The sequence below is a fragment of the Lepidothrix coronata genome, unplaced genomic scaffold, assembly GCF_001604755.1.
Source record: "Lepidothrix coronata isolate B3197 unplaced genomic scaffold, Lepidothrix_coronata-1.0 Scaffold203, whole genome shotgun sequence".
In the NCBI taxonomy this organism is placed as follows: Eukaryota; Metazoa; Chordata; class Aves; order Passeriformes; family Pipridae; genus Lepidothrix; species Lepidothrix coronata.
The window spans coordinates 1388059-1405180 of NW_016690383.1; the positions used below are offsets into that span (position 1 = coordinate 1388059).

Sequence of the window (17122 nt, forward strand, 5' to 3'; positions counted from 1 at the left end):
CTGGCAGCAGCCTGATGCCTCAGAAGAAGAATCCTGACAGTCTGGAACTGATCCGCAGCAAAGCTGGACGAGTGTTCGGACGGGTGAGCCTGAGAAAGAAGCAAGTGGGAGGGGAAACTGCTCCTACCAGGGCTGAAGCATCTTCCTTCTCCCTCTGCATAAAGAGCAGTGCCCAGCCTGGGCTCTGAACCTGTGCTGGGGGATGTGCCTGGCTCTGTAACTCACTGCCCTGCCTCTTTCTCTCTGCAGTTGGCTGCTATTCTCATGGTCCTCAAAGGACTCCCCAGCACTTACAACAAGGACCTGCAGGTAAAGCACTTGTTAGTTTTCACACCATCTCTCTGAGCACATACAACTGTCTTCTGCTCTCTTGAGGAGTCAGAAGAGCTGGCTGTTGGGTTTTTGGGCTGCATCACATTGACTTACAGCCATTTCCATCCCTGTTCTAACACAGGAGGACAAGGAGGCTGTTTTTGATGTTGTGGACACCCTGAATGCTGTGCTCCAGGTTGCCACAGGAGTGATTTCGACCCTCCAAGTAAGGCTTCTTCTTCAGATTCTTGCTATTGAACATGGTCATGGTGCACATTCTGTCAGTACCACAGGGAACAAAACTCTAGTCCCAAGATGAAAACTCTTCAGTGCCTCACCCATACTGCTCATTTTGGTCCCCTCTGTCAGCTGCTCAGGGGGTCAGAGCATCCTTTTAGAGCCAGGACCTTTCCAGAGGAATTTCCCTCACTTTGACCACTAATGTGCACCCAAGGAGGAACTGATGATAACATCTCCACCTGACTGTCCTTCTACAGATCAACAAGGAGAACATGGAGAGGGCACTGAGCCCCGAGATGCTGGCTACTGACCTGGCTCTCTACTTGGTTCGGAAAGGAGTGAGTATCAGAGGGAAACCTGGAGCTGTGACTTCTTTGGATGCAGAGAATTGCTCAGTGAGATGAGGCCCTGTGTCCTGTCCCCTTCTCACTGCAGATGCCGTTCAGACAAGCTCACGTTGCCTCTGGCAAGGCCGTCCACCTCGCTGAGACCAAAGGCATCACCATCAATAACCTCAGCCTGGAGGACCTGAAGAGCATCAGGTTTGTGTCACTGTAACCTTGCCTTGACTTCCCTCCACAGACACGGATCTACCTCCCTGGGAATGGCCATCCGCATGGTGCCCTTCCCCAAAGTGCCTGAGCCAGGCAGCACCCCAAAATCCTCCTGGCCTGAATATCAAGGCTGCTCCTGCTGGGGCTGAAAACACTGAAGGGGGACAATGTCACTTCCATTCCACTCCAGCAGGGCACAGGCAGCAGCTCTTGGGAGGGACTGGGAGAAACTCATGCCCTGCCCTAAAGGCACCAGTCCCCTGAGGGGTTTGGCTCCAAACTTCCTCTGTCTCCCCTTGGAGCTGAATCTTGATCTGCCACCAGCAGCTTCTGTCAGGCTCTGCAGAAACAAGGCCTGCAGGAGGCCTTTCCCTTTGGAAAAAGGCTCCGTCCTCACTCTCTCACCGCTTCTACAAACAATGAGCATCTCTAGCAGCCCAGAGCCCCCCGTGCTGTCCACTGACCGCCCTCCCTTTGCCCCCAGCCCCCTGTTTGGCAGCGACGTGTCCCAGGTGTTCAGCGTGGTCAGCAGCGTGGAGCAGTACACGGCCATGGGCGGCACCGCCAAGAGCAGCGTGTCCGCCCAGATCGAGCAGCTGCGGGAGCTGCTCAAGAGGCTGAAGGAACAAGCTTAGAGTGTGGGGAGAGATCCCGTGGATGCAGCGTTGTGCCTATCCCACTAATCTGGAGTTAATAAACACTGGGTGGGGTGTCTGTAGTTTGCCAAAACTCATCTTGCTTCTTTTTTCTTCAGGGCTGGGGTTCCCCAGCCCTGGCGAGGGTTGGGGTGTGAATCTGGCAGAGGAGCTGGTTATGGGGTGTGCAAGCTCCCGAGGGATGGTGGGTGCAGAGCAGCAGTGTCTGTGTTTTGGGGGAGGCTGGTGTTTGTCCACATGGTGCCTTCACACATCTTAGTCAATCAGACCTTCGTTGTTCCCAGCTGCTCACTCCCACTCCCAGGCAATGAATAAATGAAAACCCCTAAGCAATTACACAGTAAATAAATCATAGAATCATAGAATCAGCTGGGTTGGAAGGGACCTCCAAGATCATCGAGTCCAACCCTTGATCCACTACCGCTGTGGTTCCCAGACCATGGCACTGATGCCACATCCAGTCTTATCCTAAAAACCTCCAGGGACAGAGAATCCCCTACTTCCCTGGGCAGCCCATTCCAATATCTGATTACCCTCTCTGTAAAGAAATTCTTTCTAATATCTAACCTAAACCTTCCCTGGCACAGCTTAAGACCACTGGCACAGCTTAAGACCATAAACTAAACAAACAAACAAACAAATAAAATTAGGTAATTAGTAACTTTAAGGCCCTAAGTAAGGAAACAATAAATAAATAAATAAATAAACCATCAGATAAAGGCAATGAATAACTTTAAATCCCTAAGGAAACAATAAATAAAGGCAATGAATAACATAACCCCCCAAATAATTAAACAATAAATAAATAAAAGTAGGCACTAAATAACTTAACACCCCTAAGCAACGAAACAATAAATAAATAAATAAACAAATAAAGTAGGTAATACATAAAACCCCTTAAGAAACGAAACAATAAATAAATAAATTAATAAATGGATAAAGAATTAAATAAACAAACGGAAGCCGTTCGAGGAAATCCCCCAATCCCGAGCACAGCCCCACACTTACAAGTTCCTTCACGCCAGGATAGCGGTGGCTTTGCCCGCAGGTGACGCGTGGGGCAGGACGCGGTCCCATCCCGTCGGGGCGGGACCGGGATCGGGATCGGGACCGGGATCGGGACCGGGTCGGCCCCGCCCCCTTGGCCCCGCCCCCGGCCGGGCACTGCCCACACCCAAGATGGCGGCGGCGGCGCCGGGCGGGAGCGTGGCCGGGCTGTGCCCGCTGCTCCTGCTGCTGCCGCTGCTCCCGGGGCGGGCGGCGGCGCTGCCCGGGATGCTGCAGCCCCGGGACACCCCCTCCCGCGAGCGCAAGGAGCTCGGCGGCCTCTGGAGCTTCCGCGCCGACTTGTCTCCGGGCAGGGACGCCGGGTTCGCGCAGCGCTGGTACCGGCAGCCGCTCCGGCAGGTAGCGGGGGCGGCGGGGGCGGCGGGGCCGGGGGGGCATCCCGGGGCTCGGGGTGCGGGAGCCCTCCAAACCAGGCTTCATCCCGCCCCGACAGCACCGTTTTCCCCTTTCCTTCCTTCCTCCCTTCCTTCCTTCCTTCCCCGCCGGGCTTACGGAGCCGCTGCCCTTCGCCCCCCGCTCTGCGCTCGCTTAGGGCTGGGCAGAGGTTTTTAAGGCAGTTCCTAATTAGCAGCAGCCTCTGGTGATCCTTCTGATGATCCCGCAGCTGCTGTGAGGCCAGGAGCAGTTTGAATGAACTCCAGCCACCTTCAGCTGCCCTGTGCTGCAGGAGCCAGGCTGGCCTTGCACAGCATTGACCTGCCTGTCAGCAGCTCAGAACAGAAACGTGCCTGGAAAGGGCACTGGAATTATTTATTTCGAAGTTGGAGAGTGCTGATAAGCAAAGTTTTAGTGTAACTGAAATCTGTTAGGAAATTAAGACCATTACCTAAAAGAAAGAAGTTATGTATTCTATGCATAAAGTGTATAAGTCGTTCATAATTATTATTTTTAGTCCTTTGGCTAAATTTTTGGTCAAATTGTGAAAGGGGAGAAGAGCTGGAAGACACTGTGCTGCTGGAAGTTATTGCAAAAAGTGCCAGCCAGGGGAGAGGAGTCCTGAACTATTCCCCCACAAAGGGAGGCTTAGACATGTACACTTAACCTGCTTTAAACATCAGAGAATCTCCCAGAAGGAGACACTTGTTCTGGCCATCCCAGTCAAAGGATGTCCTGCATCAAATACTAGAAAATCCGCTTCACCATCCAAGGATTTTCCCTCTGGGATTTTCTAGTGTCTGATAAAGGCACCGAGTTCTCTGCAGTGCTGGTGCTGAGTCAGCCCTGCACATGATGCTCACCCTGGGCAACCGCACCTTCCTTGTTCCCCTTTCCATGGAAAGGCTTCCTCAGGAAAGGGGAAGCTGCTGCAGCACTTGTTTGTGCAACATCACGAGCTCAGCAGGTGCTAAAAATGAGCGGCTCTGTTTGGCAACAGCACCTCGATGTTCAGTGTGTTGTGACACTGCCTCCCTGTAACCCTTACCTTAAAACAAGCAAGTGAAGCGATTCCGTTGAATCCCTGTTGCTTTCAGGGGCTGAGAAAGGCTGAACTCATTCCAAACAGTCTCCACAAACCTTCCCTGAGGAATCTGTCCCAAAATATCCGTTAGTCTTGCCACCCTTTTACTACAGCTGACAAGCAGCACCCCAACAACCCCTGCATTGCTCACCCAGCAGCTGGGGCTGTGCAGGAAAGAATACAGGCTGTGGGAAGCCCTGGGTTAAAACAACAACCTGGGTGGATTTCCCCCACACACACACCTCTCTGATTCCATGACACCAGAGCCATTAGTGAAAGCACCTCATTGTACATCAGGAGGGGAAAAGATATGAGCAGCTGTTTCCTGCAGGAACAGGCACATTCCCGTGCCTGCTGCTAATCAAGACTTGTGTAGGACCTGTGACAGACCACACCAGTTTCTAAACAGGTTTTCCCGAGTTATTTCCCCCTTGACAAAGGGATTGTAAGGCTGTCGTGGTAGGGGACACCTCCAGCAGTAAAATTTCTCTTTTTAAATGATCTGTTCCTTCCCTTTCCATGAAATTCCTGCCAGACCGGCCCTGTGATTGACATGCCAGTGCCCGCCAGCTTCAACGACATGACCCAGGACCCCAGCCTGGAGAACTACATCGGCTGGGTCTGGTATGAGAAGGAGGTGCTGCTCCCTGCCCGCTGGCTGCAGGACTCCCCCAGCACCAGGGTGGTGCTGCGTTTTGGGAGTGCCCACTACTACTCCATCGTGGTACGTGAGATTGTCCGTGTGCTCCCAAAATTGTGCTGCACTGGAATTGGGCTCATGACATCTCTGCCTAGATTTTGTATCCCTTTGCTGTTTTCTTCCCTCTTGCCTGTTTTCCCCCAGCCAAGAACTTGGCCATGATTTCCTGTTTCTCTTTGCTCCAATATCAGGACTAGTTCCTAAATATTTCCTCGCTAAACTGTGTCTCAGTGACATTTGTAGGTAAACCAGACCTACCTCCTGGCAAAGGAAGGGCTTCTGGATTGATCCTTTGAGGATCAAGAGCCCAGAAAAAGGTTCAGTGTTGCTGGGGATCCCGACTGCCCTTTGCTGGGCTCCTTCCCTTCTCTGCGCTTTGCTTGCCACAAAACCCCAATAACTCCATTTTTTTGGGTGTCTTCTCTTGCAGTGGGTCAACGGGGTGCAAGTGGTGGAGCATGAGGGGGGACACCTCCCTTTTGAAGCTGATATCAGCAGCATTGTCCAGGGCAGCCCAGGGACCCTCTGCCGTGTCACTGTCGCGCTCAACAACACCCTGACACCCCACACTCTGCCCCCGGGGTCCATCCAGTACATGACTGACAAAACAAGGTGAGTTGCCAAGGTGCTGCACTGCTGGGCTAATTCCAGGGATGGAGGAGTGGGAATTTATTCAGCTGCTGGTGTGTGAAACCCTCCAAGCAACTCACAAAAGCACGGGATTGTATTTATGCTGCAATTCAGCAGTCGAGCAGGGAGGATTTTAAGCTTTGGTGCTACAAGAAATCAGCACTGAGTTATTGCATCTCTTTTATACACAGGGAGCTGAGATTAAGTGATTTGTCAAGCTGAATCAATGGCAGATTTGAGAAGCTTGAATTCAGCTGGAAACTGCAAGTACCTGCTATCCTGAAGGATCAAACTCTTTGGGCTCCAGATGTTTGTTAGCTGGCAGAATCCTTTAGTGTAGCAGCAGTAGCACCACTGAAAGACAGATCCACCCTGTTGTAAAGACTATTTTACCAGCCAGCAGTTGTGATTACTTGACTATTTTGCATTGCCAGCATCCATATGCTGCCTTCAGTTCTTGTGTAATGAAGCATAATGTAGCCATTTCTCCTTGTCTTGCTCACTCAGGTATCCCAAGAACTATTTTGTGCAGAACACCAGGTTTGATTTCTTTAATTATGCTGGAATCCATCGCCCGGTTGTGCTTTACACCACTCCTTCTGCCTACATAGATGATATTACTGTGACAACTACTTCATCAGAGCATGTTGGTAGGTCCAGAACAATTACAGCAGCTACCTCAGGCTCCAAATGGAGATGACAAGGGCAGCAGAGAGAATATCCTGCAAAAGTCTGACTGAATTTGTTTCCTAGTGGCTTTCTCTTGAACCTGAGCTGGCCTATTGCACAGCTCAGCAGCTGCGTTCAGAAACAATAACAAAACCAAGAAGTTGTTGCAAGTTAAAGTCAGGGGACGATCAGGTGTTTCTCAAAGTAGAATTTCTCAGTAGGAGCAGTCTTCCTGCCACTTAGAGCAGGATTATCTCTGAGTGAGAGCTGTGTGATACACAAACCTTGTTGGAAAATTCTGGACCACAAGACAGGCAGGTCCTGCTTCTTACACCTGATTCGCGCCACTGTTGTTGTTCTACATCTCCCTCATTTTTAATGTTGTTGTATGTGAAAAGCCCCCAGCATGTGATACAAGTATTCCCCCTGCTGTGTCAGTCTCTGATAGTCTTTTGTTTCCTTTGAACCAGCAATGGTGCAGTACCAGGTGTCAGTTGTTGGCAGCACAGCCTATTCCTTGTCCCTGAGTTTACGTGACCAGGAGGGGAAAGTGGTTGCTACAGGAGATGGACCAGAGGGAGAGCTCAAAGTCCTGAACCCAAATCTTTGGTGGCCTTACCTGATGCACGAGAACCCTGGATACCTTTACTCCTTAGAGGTAAAGTGGCATTTCTTCCTTTCTGTGTGTTCTCTCTGTCTAATTGGGTTAAGGAACTGCCCTATGGACCATCTTCTCTTCTCTCACAGCTCCTGTTCATGTGACCAGCGTAGCATTGCTAATTAGGCAGTAATCAAATCAAACTTTGGCAGCTCCCTGGGTCCTGAACTGCAAGGTCTGGCAGTGAGAAGGGCATGCCTGGAGTGCACACGTGTGCTCTGAGGTCCTTCACCTTTAGGGACCAGTCCATCCCATTTGAGACCATACAGGGGAGGAGATGCCCTGCAAGTTGAGAGCAGAGTCTCTGAGGAGCAGGCTGCCAACCTCTTCCACAGGCTTTGCCATGCAGTCAGCTTTCTTTTACTCTGCAAGAGTTCAGCTTTAATAGTGGAGCCTTGGAGGACTCTCTGTGAGTTAAGGATCAGTAGTGATGTTTTGATGCAGAAATCAGGGCAGATGAGCTGCTGTGAGTCTCCAGGGTCTCAGGTCTGTATCTCTTGTGACATGTCAGTCGCTGCCTGGTGCAGGGCAGAGAAGTGGTCCTACTGTCTTGCTTGGAGGGGATGAAATGGGCCAGACGAGTATGGTGGAAAGACACTGCAGCTCTTGGGGTGAGCAAGCCCCAGAAGGGTCATCCAGCAGTTTATTCTTCATCCTTTAACTTGCCCAGCTTGGATTTCTATTTTCTGTTTGGTCAGACCTTGCTCCTACCCTGAGGACAACGGATGAAGCAGCCGTGAGGAGCAGGCTCTGTGCTGAGGCAGGGCTGGGAAGCAGATGGGAGGTCAAAATAGCTCTCCCAGACAGAGGGGAGGGAGCACAGGGCGTCCCTGTGAACCCCAGCACATCACTTACCTTCCTCCTTGGCAATCCAGGTGAAAATGCAGGCGCAGGTGGAGGGGGCGTTGCTGGAGGACGTGTACACGCTCCCGGTCGGCATCCGCACCGTCCACGTCACCAGCACCCAGTTCCTCATCAACGGCAGGCCCTTCTACTTCCACGGCGTCAACAAGCACGAGGATTCAGATGTGAGTGTGGGCACCCACGGGCCCCTCACCTCACCTGCCTGCCTCCCCTCCCCTCCAAGGGGCTGTTTCCTCACACCCTTCTCCCAGGCTGGGAGCTGCCAGGGGTGAACTTCTGCCGGCACTAAGGGGACACCATGCCACGGTCCCAACATCCCTCAGGGTGCATGGGTGGGCCTGGGGTGTGCTGGTGGAGATGCTGAGTCATCTCCAGCCATGGCTTCCAGTCAGACATGCTGACATACAGTCAGTCAGCAGTGGGGGTGGTGGAGCACTGGAGCAGGTCACTGTGAGAGTGGTGAGGCCCTGGCACAGGTTGCCCAGAGAAGCTGTGGCTGCCCCATCCCTGAAAGTGTTCAAGGCCGGGTTGAACGGGGCTTGGAGCAACGTGGGATAGTGGAAGGTGTCCTTGCCCATGACAGAGGGTGGAACAGGATGGTCTTTAAGGTTCCTTCCTCCCCAAACCCCTCTGACTGTGATAGCTGCTCTCGGATTCCCGGCCCCCGGCAGTGCTGGAGATGGATCCCGCAGGGAAGCCGTGGTGCTTGGCTAACACATGGGGAGAAGCCCCAGCCCAGCAGTGGGACAGGGAGTGATCTCTCTCTCTCTCCCCAGATCCGTGGCAAAGGCCTTGACTGGGCCCTGATTATGAAGGACTTCAACCTGCTGCGCTGGCTGGGGGCAAACTCGTTCCGCACCAGCCACTACCCCTACGCCGAGGAGATCATGGACCTGTGCGACGCCTACGGCATCGTGGTCATCGACGAGTGCCCGGGGGTGGGCATCAAACTGCCGTAAGGAACCGCTCAGCACACCCTGCCCTTGTTCCTCTCTGCCTCTCTGAGCCACCTCGAAACTGTCCCCTCCCGTTGTCCCGATAACGGGAGTACTTTGCTCTATTTAGAAATCGCCCCATTGCGCCACGTGTGCCGGGAGGGGTTGGGCAACCCAGGGGCATTTTGCCACATGGCTCAATTAATGAGCCCAAACCACGACCCTGAACTGTGCAGAGACCTTTGGGGAAGTAGGGCACGAGCCATACTCAGTGTCAAGGCTCAGCTGGGCTCGTACACCCCAGAGTTTTCACAGGGAAAGGCAAAGGGGGATGGATTTTACACCCTCACCTCACTGGGTCTCACCTCTTGTCTTTAAGCGAGAGCTTTGGGAACAAATCCTTGCAGCACCACCTGGCTGTGATGGAGGAGCTGATCCGCAGGGATAAGAACAGGCCCTCAGTTGTGATGTGGTCGGTGGCCAACGAGCCGGCCTCAGAGCTGCCCCCAGCAGGCTTCTACTTTAAGTAAGTGCACCTCCTTGTACAGAGCTGAGGTCTGAATGTTGGCAGATGATGCATCTTCTTCCTTTGGGATGGCACAGAGAAGCGGTTAAAGAGAGGGCAGGCGTTTTTTGGGAACCCTGAAGCCACATGTGCAGATGAAAACTGAAAGTGTAACTGCTGCATGTGTGGAACTGATGCTCAACTGTCTCAACTTGTTGGCTTTGAACCAGTAAGGTTCTGCAAAATTACCAGGAATCCATGTGGTCTGAGCACCTCTTCTTGAGCTAAGGATAAAGCAAAGTCAGACCTGATGGCAACAGAATATTCCTTGTTACCACTGGAAGTGCTAAATTCTTTGAGAATTACGGCAAAGCTGTAAAATAATTGGCCTTTCATTCTGAAGACAAAGTTCTTCAGTCAGTGCCAGTTACTTGTTCTGCAGGAGACTGTGACACCCCACTTCAAAGCCACTGCTTCAAGTCCCTACAGACCCCTTGGTTTTATTTTTAAAGAGATTTAAGCTTTGGATAGCCAAGAGGCAGCTCTGCAGTGGGGTAGCAGACCGTCCCTTGTAGCTGTAGGTGCTTTAAGAGGTAACTGTGAAGTTAAATTCATCAGAATGATCCACCACCCTCCTGCCACGCTGGGGTTGCAGCAGGGCTTGACCCTCCCCTTCTGTCTCATCTCCCTCAACTCAGGGTTTCCTCAAAAGCAGCCAACCTCTGCCTGCTCTGGCACAGGGATAGGGCCTCGTGCTTCTGCAGGAACACATCCCAAGAGTTGTTCACAAACTTCCCATTACCCTTTTTACAGTTTTGTCCTCAAACTCGCTGTCCCTTCTCCAACTCCTAAGCTGCTGGCACCAACAGACAAATTCAGGTGCCTGTGCTTGGTGTGCTTCCACTCTGCTCTTCTTCAGGTGGGACAGCAACCAATATGTGACAAATAATCTCTTTATTTAATTAAAAATACTGGCAGCTAAATCAAAAACCAGCTCGAGGGGGGGTGGAAGGACAGAGAGCCTGGGGAAATGGGGTTGTGCTTCTCCATGCTGTTGTTGAACTCTGTTTTACTGTTTGCAAACAGGACAGTGATAGCTCACACTAAAGCTCTGGATCCCTCCAGACCAGTAACCTTTGTGACAGAGGCTAATTACGCCCTTGACCGTGGTGTAAGTTTACTTTATTTTCTAGCCTTTTTTATTTTTTAAAAATCAAAAAATAAAATTCCCCCCCCTGGCCCCTGCCTTAAAAGCCCTCCCCCCACACACCTCCCCAGATTTACTGGAGATATTTAACAGGGAAAGGCAGAAGAAAACTTATGGTTTTGTTTCTAGTACAAAGCACCTTGTCCTGTAGTTGTAGTCCTGCTGAAAGAAAAAGTATCTGTAAGAGAGAACAGTTCTTTGTGTGCAGGATTATACCCCTGGATTCCATTAATATTGTCATATATTAATATGCTTTGCTATTCCCATTGATTGTGTTTACAAATGCTCAGGATTTTCACTTGCAATTAAGCTAAAGCTTAAACCTCTTTAAAACACTAACAACCCTTGTGGAAGTCTAAAGGAAGGAAGCTTTGCTTTAATTCCTGCTTTAAACTGCTGTAGATCTTCTTTGGCAGATGTCTATTTGTGTTGAATAATCTAAAAAGCTCTTCCAGCTTCATAATTAAAGCCCTAGAGCTGGATAAATAGCCAAGGGGTATTTTTCTTGGATGTCTGTGCCTTTGGCCATAGCATGAACCAAGGAATTTAAACACATACATTTGTTTCCAGGGTAGTTCCTGTGTAATTTTTAATTTTTCAAGGTGGCTTTATAATGCTTGTCACTGCTGTACCACAAACACTTGGAGCAGGTGAGTCTGGAGGTACCTGGTACTACCACATGTCTGTGCTACAGGTTACACTTTGTGTTGCTTCTAAGCTGTTCTACAGTTACCAGTGTGTAACTCCAAGGTCTGTTCCTGCCCACCCCAGGAAAAAAAAATCACCTGATGGCCTCAGTTTTGAAGGAGCCCAGTAGGAATCTGCTCTTGGATATTGCTGTTGAATCAGGCACTCGCACACCAACTCCAATATCCTGTCCCTGTGAGATGCTCTGACCACCCTGAGCACAGGAAAACAAAGCCAAAGAACAGATCTCATACACTGATGTGATATTAGAACTTTTTTTTCTTTTATTACAAAACATGTTAAGAGAACATTGAACAAGTTACATACAACATCACTTTATCTTTAGTGGGCTTTTGTGCCCTTTTTTCATACTGTCCATGTGGTAGAAATGGCATAGAACTTGCAGAATGCTCAGTCTTAGTATTGCACCATCGATGCACAAATTTAGCTGCTTGCCAAAATATTTGACCACTGACTTGGTTATCACATTCCAATACTCAAAAAGTACACCTAAATGTACCTGCAAGCCAGAGACATCTTGGAAAGAAAAGCTTCTAACAAACCTGAGATGAAATGGGCTGATCTTGTCTAACTCTTTGCTGTGACTTCCTAAGGCTGTAAGAAAAATACCAAATTAATATGCTATTAGCTTATTAAATTTATCCTGCCTTTTTTTTTTTTTTTTTTTCTGGGAAAGATATGTTTGGAGGGCCTGAGTGATGGGGAAAAAGACTTCATTCTACATGTAATAAACCTGGATTCCATTAAATGAACCCGAAGGAGGATTTAGCTTTACAAGAGAAGGTTGTCTACGTTGAGCTCTGTGACAAAACACTCTCACCTTGTTTTTTTTGTAGGCTCCCTACGTGGATGTGATTTGTGTAAATAGCTACTTCTCCTGGTACCACGACCCAGGCCACCTGGAAGTGATTCCACTACAACTCACAGCACAGTTTGAGAACTGGTATAAAACCTACCAAAAGCCCATTATCCAGAGCGAATACGGAGCAGACTCGGTTCCTGGACTCCACAGTGTAAGTGTGGGAGATGTCCCAGGTGGAAACAGCTCTGCTGCTCTTACAGGGCAGCACAATTTAATTGGCAGAGATGGGCCCTGAGCCTGCCTTTGTTTTGAGATGCAGTAGCTGTCAGTGCCTGGAAGACTCCAGGATTGTAATCCTGCTCCACCAAAATCAATGAGCTTTGCCACCAGCAGAGGTTAGAGTCTACCTAAAGAGGAGCTCTCAGCTTTGACTGAGAGCACTGAGCACTCTGAAATCTGTACTTTGGCAGTGGTAGAAAATGCTGAATTGGAAGATGCAACACTGGATGGTGATGTCATGGTGCTGTCACACACAGAAGGGGGTGGCACTGCTGTCCCTGCCATGACAAAGACCACCACGGCCTCTCCCTAGGAATACCTGGAATTCTGTTTGTAGGTTATGTGTGTGGCCCCTTGCAATGTCAGTAGTTGCCAGCTGTCACTCCACAGCCATTGTTAACACAGCAGCAATGAAAAGACCAAGCAACCACCAAGTTTGTCTTCAGGAAGCAGGTCCCCAGTAATGGGAAGTGCCTTTGCTGGGATTAACTGTCACCTGCACTCAAGGCCACCTCTTTCCCCTGGCTGTAGGATCCACCCCTCATGTTCAGTGAGGAGTACCAGAAGGCCATGCTAAAGGAGTACCACGCTGTTTTTGACAAGAAGAGGAAGGAGTATGTGATTGGGGAGCTCATATGGAATTTTGCTGATTTCATGACTAATCAAGGTAAGCTTCTATTTGTGCTCCAAACAACTCTCCCTCCCCCCTGGTTTATGCCACACAAACAACATTGGGCTGTAGGGTAGGACAAAAGGCCCTCTGTTTACCAAGACAGAGCACTGCTGGTTCCTGTGACAAAATCCAGCATGACCAGAGCCAAGAGGGAAGAGGGAAGGTCCTGCCTGTACTTAATGCATCCTCTCTCCAGCCTGAGCTCCTGCAGAGATGATCCCCAGAACACGAGATAGTGCGCTAGGGCAGAGCAAGGGAAGCTTGTGAGCAGACCCAGATTGCTCCTGTTTCTTGGCCACCCTCAATTCAGAGCTCATTCAGCTGTCAGGATGTCTCTCACTTTGTATTTAATCTACAGCTGCCCTTAGCAACAGAGCACCCTAAATAATGGATCATTAACTTGGTAGAGATTTAGCAACAGAGGAGCAGATGCCACACTGGCAGACAACTGTCTATCATGACACTCCATCCACCATTAATAAATGAGAAGTGCAGTCACAAAGTACTGGGCATTCCTTAATCTACAGTGCAGTCACAGAGAAATTAAACAATTACAGCTCAAGGGACCTGGTAAGGAACCACTTCTGCTTGTGCCACCTGCAGTGAGCTCAGGGGTGAACAGTCAGTGTTGACTGCAGGCAGAGAAAACCACTAAGAATAATCCAGAGAGCACCAATACAGGCAGTAGAAAGCTCAGTCAGTGCAGTGCAGGGTCAGAAAAGTAGTATCAGCTTCAAACAGGAGGAAATGTAGACAAGTTCACGTACACAGATGCAGTTCCAGTCTCTCTCTGTGCTGCAGTCCTCTTTTCTACTTTCCTTTGAGAACTAAAATAGGCTAAAAGGACAGACACCACTAAAGGACAGGACAGTCAAATAGTCATCAACATTTTCCAACCATCAAATTTCAAGGTGGAACCAGTGGCAGGAATATCTGTTGTAAATATAATACTGCTCAAGTTAATGGGCACACCCAAATTAAGTGCCATCGATTTCCCAGCTGTAAATACACTGAATTGCAGCTGTATTGCTCTGAGACATCAAATCATTGTGCCAAGGTGACACAAGTTACATCAGCCAAGTTCCCCGTTGTACCTTGACTGTGTGGAGAAGAAAGTGCATAGGTCTCTTCCTCCTAACCTGATTTAGTACATACACTGTAACAGTTCAAGTAGGGCATACAAGAGCATGTTATATATCCTTGCTTTATTTTATAACCTCTACAGGGACCACACGTGTTTTGGGGAACAAGAAAGGAATATTTACCCGCCAGCGACAGCCCAAAGCAGCTGCTTTTGTTCTTAGAGAAAGATACTGGAAGATTGCAAATGAATCAAGCTGTCTTCCTCCTGTAATAACATCACATGCCCTCTTTTTAAAATGAAATCAAAGGGTATTACGCTGAACTTGTTATTAAATTTCTGTTTAAATAACTTTTGTGCCTGACTCAAGTCTTGCAAGTCTAATACGATTTCTAGTCCACCTGAAGGAGTTACTATGATGTGAAGCAGATCAGAAACGCTGGTTTCCTCTGCTTAGCCATGTCTGGAGGCTTCCTGTTTCCAGAGAGTAAAACAAATATTCAGAGTTTCAAGGAGCTGAAGTTAGAGATCCTGACTGAGGTATCTGTTTATGGCAAAAAACCCCAACACAAATATTACATGACACAAATTAATGCTGAAGACTTAAAAAAAAAAAAAATAAATCTAAGTTACTGTAAACGAACATCACATCCCCCTAATGCAAATGAGGTTTTCCAGTTATACTCCCCTAACAGTTACACTACTCAGATCACAGCAAATTGTCCACAGAGGAGCAGAGTTTATGCAGCTTCTCCTGCCTGACAGGATGTGCGTGTGAGAACTCCTGAGCACTCACAGCATTTAGGAAGGGTAAGAATCACTGTGAGGACACCCAACATACTCCCAACACAGTATGGAATTCATACTACAGCAGCAAGGTGGAATATGTTAGATAGGCAGGTACTACAGCAACTGAACTTTAATAAAACTATTTATTTTACTCACAGTACCAAAACTGCCACTATTCGAGGCAGTTTTACCTTCCAGCACGGAAGGGCTTCCTTCATATTAAACTGTCACCATGGACTACAGCAACAGCAGTCTAAGAGGGCAAGTTTGTTCTGAACCTTTCTGGTAGTGGCCTGGAGTAGTCTGGGGTAGGGCAGACTGACAATATAAAGAAAATATTTGCTCTTATGTTTTGTGGTGGCCAAATTCTCTTTCCTTTAGAGCTGGTACATTAGGAATCAACCCCACCTTCCACCCTGCCCCACGCAGAATGAGGGCACAGATGTCTGCTGCAGACTTCAAAACAATTATGAAGTTTTTAAGGGAAAAGAAACAACACACTATCGACATTCCTCACACCAGGTTAGGTCTAGATCTTCTATATAACTAAAGCCCCAGAATATAAAAGTCTATGCACAGTAAAAAGACACTTGTTCAAACGTACCATGGTAGAAGCAATGACCATATTTAAGCCCACTACCAGTGTTTGAAAGTCATCTCAACTTCTTCATCTCCAGACATCATTATTTAAAGAAGAAAATCATTTTCTTCCCCGTTTCACCAGACAGGACATACCAAAAGACAGAGAAGGATCTGACACTGTTCACCCATTACAAACCAGGGCTCAGATCCCTGTGGTAACATGGGGCTGGCAGCTGCAGAAGAGGAAGTTTTAACTTCATTCAGTCCAACACAACAGATGCAGAGTTTAATGCCCATATGTATGAAAAGCACACATTTGAGCTCAGTGCCTGCTTGTTCTGACCAGCTCAGCGCAATCATAAACCCAAGCCCTCCTACCCAACCCTTCCCAGCAGCTCCCTCAGCCCCCCAGATCCAGGAACACACACAGCATTTTCCAGATCCTTTGTGATCTTGTGGGAGTGGGTTCAAGCAGACCCACAGAACCAATAAAGCAGGAAGTGATAAAGATCACACACTGAATGTTAGGTAGTTGTTTTTTTTGCACGTTGCTTAAAGAACTGTAAACAATTAAAGCCTCAAGTCAACGCTGCTCAGCCTCTACACACCCAGTGCACACAACGTGATGAAGCTGCAGGAATTCTATAAACTGGGATCTGTGGGGAATCAAGTGCTTTAAACTACTGCTAACACACACAATGTCTTTGAAAAAAAACCCCACAACTTAGTACGTTTCTAGAAACAGAATTACAGTACTGACGTTAAAAACAGTTTCTAAGGCTCAGACTGAGTCCAAAAAGGCCTCTGATTGGGTTCATTCAAGCTCTTATGTTTGGACTGCATGAATGCAGCATAAGAATGATTGCAGCAAGACGTCCACAGGTAATTTCTACATTTATTATTTTTTTTTTTTATACCAAAAAAGTTATGTGCAACAAATAGAATTCGTACATATTTACATTGTTTTACCTGTTAGCAAAATTGTATCCTAAACCTCTGATATAGAATCTCTCAGCCTGTATCGATGAAAGGAACATCTGCCCAATGACTCCATTTCAGTGGGTGTTTAATTTGGAGTTTAAAGCACTAGGAATAAATAGTTGATGGAACATACTATACAGAACAAACACCTAATATTTAGGCCATGCTTAATACAGTTTTATGGTAACAGAATACTTCATCTTTTCTGGAACGGTTTTGTCTAGTTCACGTTTAAACAACATTGGCAGAATCAAAGCCATTCAATCTCTGACTTCAGCCCACATAAATTAGGAGCATCAAGTGCTGCCTGAAGCACCTCACCAACCTCCTGGAACAATTGAGAGACTCTGTACAGCAGCAGACAAACACTACAGAATGCAGAAACCTCCTCACAAGAGATCTGTTGCCACTTCAGGCATCAAAGGTGGTCGGGAATGTTTCACTGGCCTCAGCATCGCAAACACCTTACACCGAGAAACTTCCAAGAACACTCATTTCCTCAACGAGACTTGAATGCTTTGTTGGCCTTTAAGAGTAGCAAGTACCTTACAGTAAGAGGATTTCAGGAATGTTTAATTCCTAAGCAGGTTTTGGGATGAGGTTCTTTTGCCTTTCCAATCCGCCCCTCGCCGAGGAACTTCCAACTGAGAATATTCGGTGACTCTGAGAGCCAGAGGGGGAGGAAGGACCCAAATTCAGAACCACTGTTTGGATATTGTGAATTTTTTCCCTCTGTTCTCATGAGTGTTGAAACCACAACGAGGATCTGT

At 48.3% G+C, this 17122-nt stretch overlaps 2 protein-coding genes and 1 long non-coding RNA gene across 4 annotated transcripts in view; 2 read left to right on the plus strand and 1 right to left on the minus strand.

Moving 5' to 3' along the window:
- ASL (argininosuccinate lyase) overlaps positions 1 to 1835 on the plus strand; it is an 18069-nt gene extending 16234 nt beyond the window's left edge. Inside the window, exons 12-17 of one of the 2 annotated variants that reach the window (XM_017832540.1) lie at positions 1 to 83; positions 250 to 309; positions 455 to 538; positions 810 to 890; positions 988 to 1094; positions 1591 to 1835. In XM_017832540.1, the coding sequence (XP_017688029.1) occupies positions 1 to 83; positions 250 to 309; positions 455 to 538; positions 810 to 890; positions 988 to 1094; positions 1591 to 1741 (566 nt within the window). In that variant the 3' untranslated portion in view covers positions 1742 to 1835. The remainder of the gene's footprint in view (positions 84 to 249; positions 310 to 454; positions 539 to 809; positions 891 to 987; positions 1095 to 1590) is intronic. The other variant, XM_017832541.1, reaches the window with a different exon arrangement.
- Positions 1836 to 2925: 1090 nt separating this feature from the next.
- GUSB (glucuronidase beta) lies at positions 2926 to 14351 on the plus strand. Its single transcript, XM_017832538.1, has 12 exons — positions 2926 to 3169; positions 4825 to 5013; positions 5420 to 5601; positions 6127 to 6269; positions 6759 to 6946; positions 7822 to 7974; positions 8587 to 8765; positions 9125 to 9271; positions 10337 to 10421; positions 12002 to 12178; positions 12778 to 12913; positions 14145 to 14351. The coding sequence occupies exons 1-12, from the start codon at positions 2942 to 2944 to the stop codon at positions 14300 to 14302; spliced, it is 1965 nt and encodes a 654-aa protein (XP_017688027.1). The 5' UTR covers positions 2926 to 2941; the 3' UTR covers positions 14303 to 14351.
- Positions 6901 to 12003, minus strand: LOC108505987. Its single transcript, XR_001877640.1, has 5 exons — positions 11708 to 12003; positions 11243 to 11358; positions 9111 to 9332; positions 7802 to 7937; positions 6901 to 7658 (listed from the first exon to the last, which is right to left on the minus strand). It is a non-coding gene; the product is annotated as an uncharacterized LOC108505987 (long non-coding RNA).
- Positions 14352 to 17122: the final 2771 nt, after the last annotated feature.

Excerpts from the sequence above, each read along its gene's own strand:
- GUSB (XM_017832538.1), top strand. The coding sequence starts at position 2,942 with ATGGCGGCGGCGGCGCCGGGCGGGAGCGTGGCCGGGCTGTGCCCGCTG. Across the intron at positions 5,014-5,419 it reads CCCACTACTACTCCATCGTG|TGGGTCAACGGGGTGCAAGT; the intron begins GTACGTGAGATT and ends CTTCTCTTGCAG. Across the intron at positions 12,914-14,144 it reads TGATTTCATGACTAATCAAG|GGACCACACGTGTTTTGGGG; the intron begins GTAAGCTTCTAT and ends TAACCTCTACAG.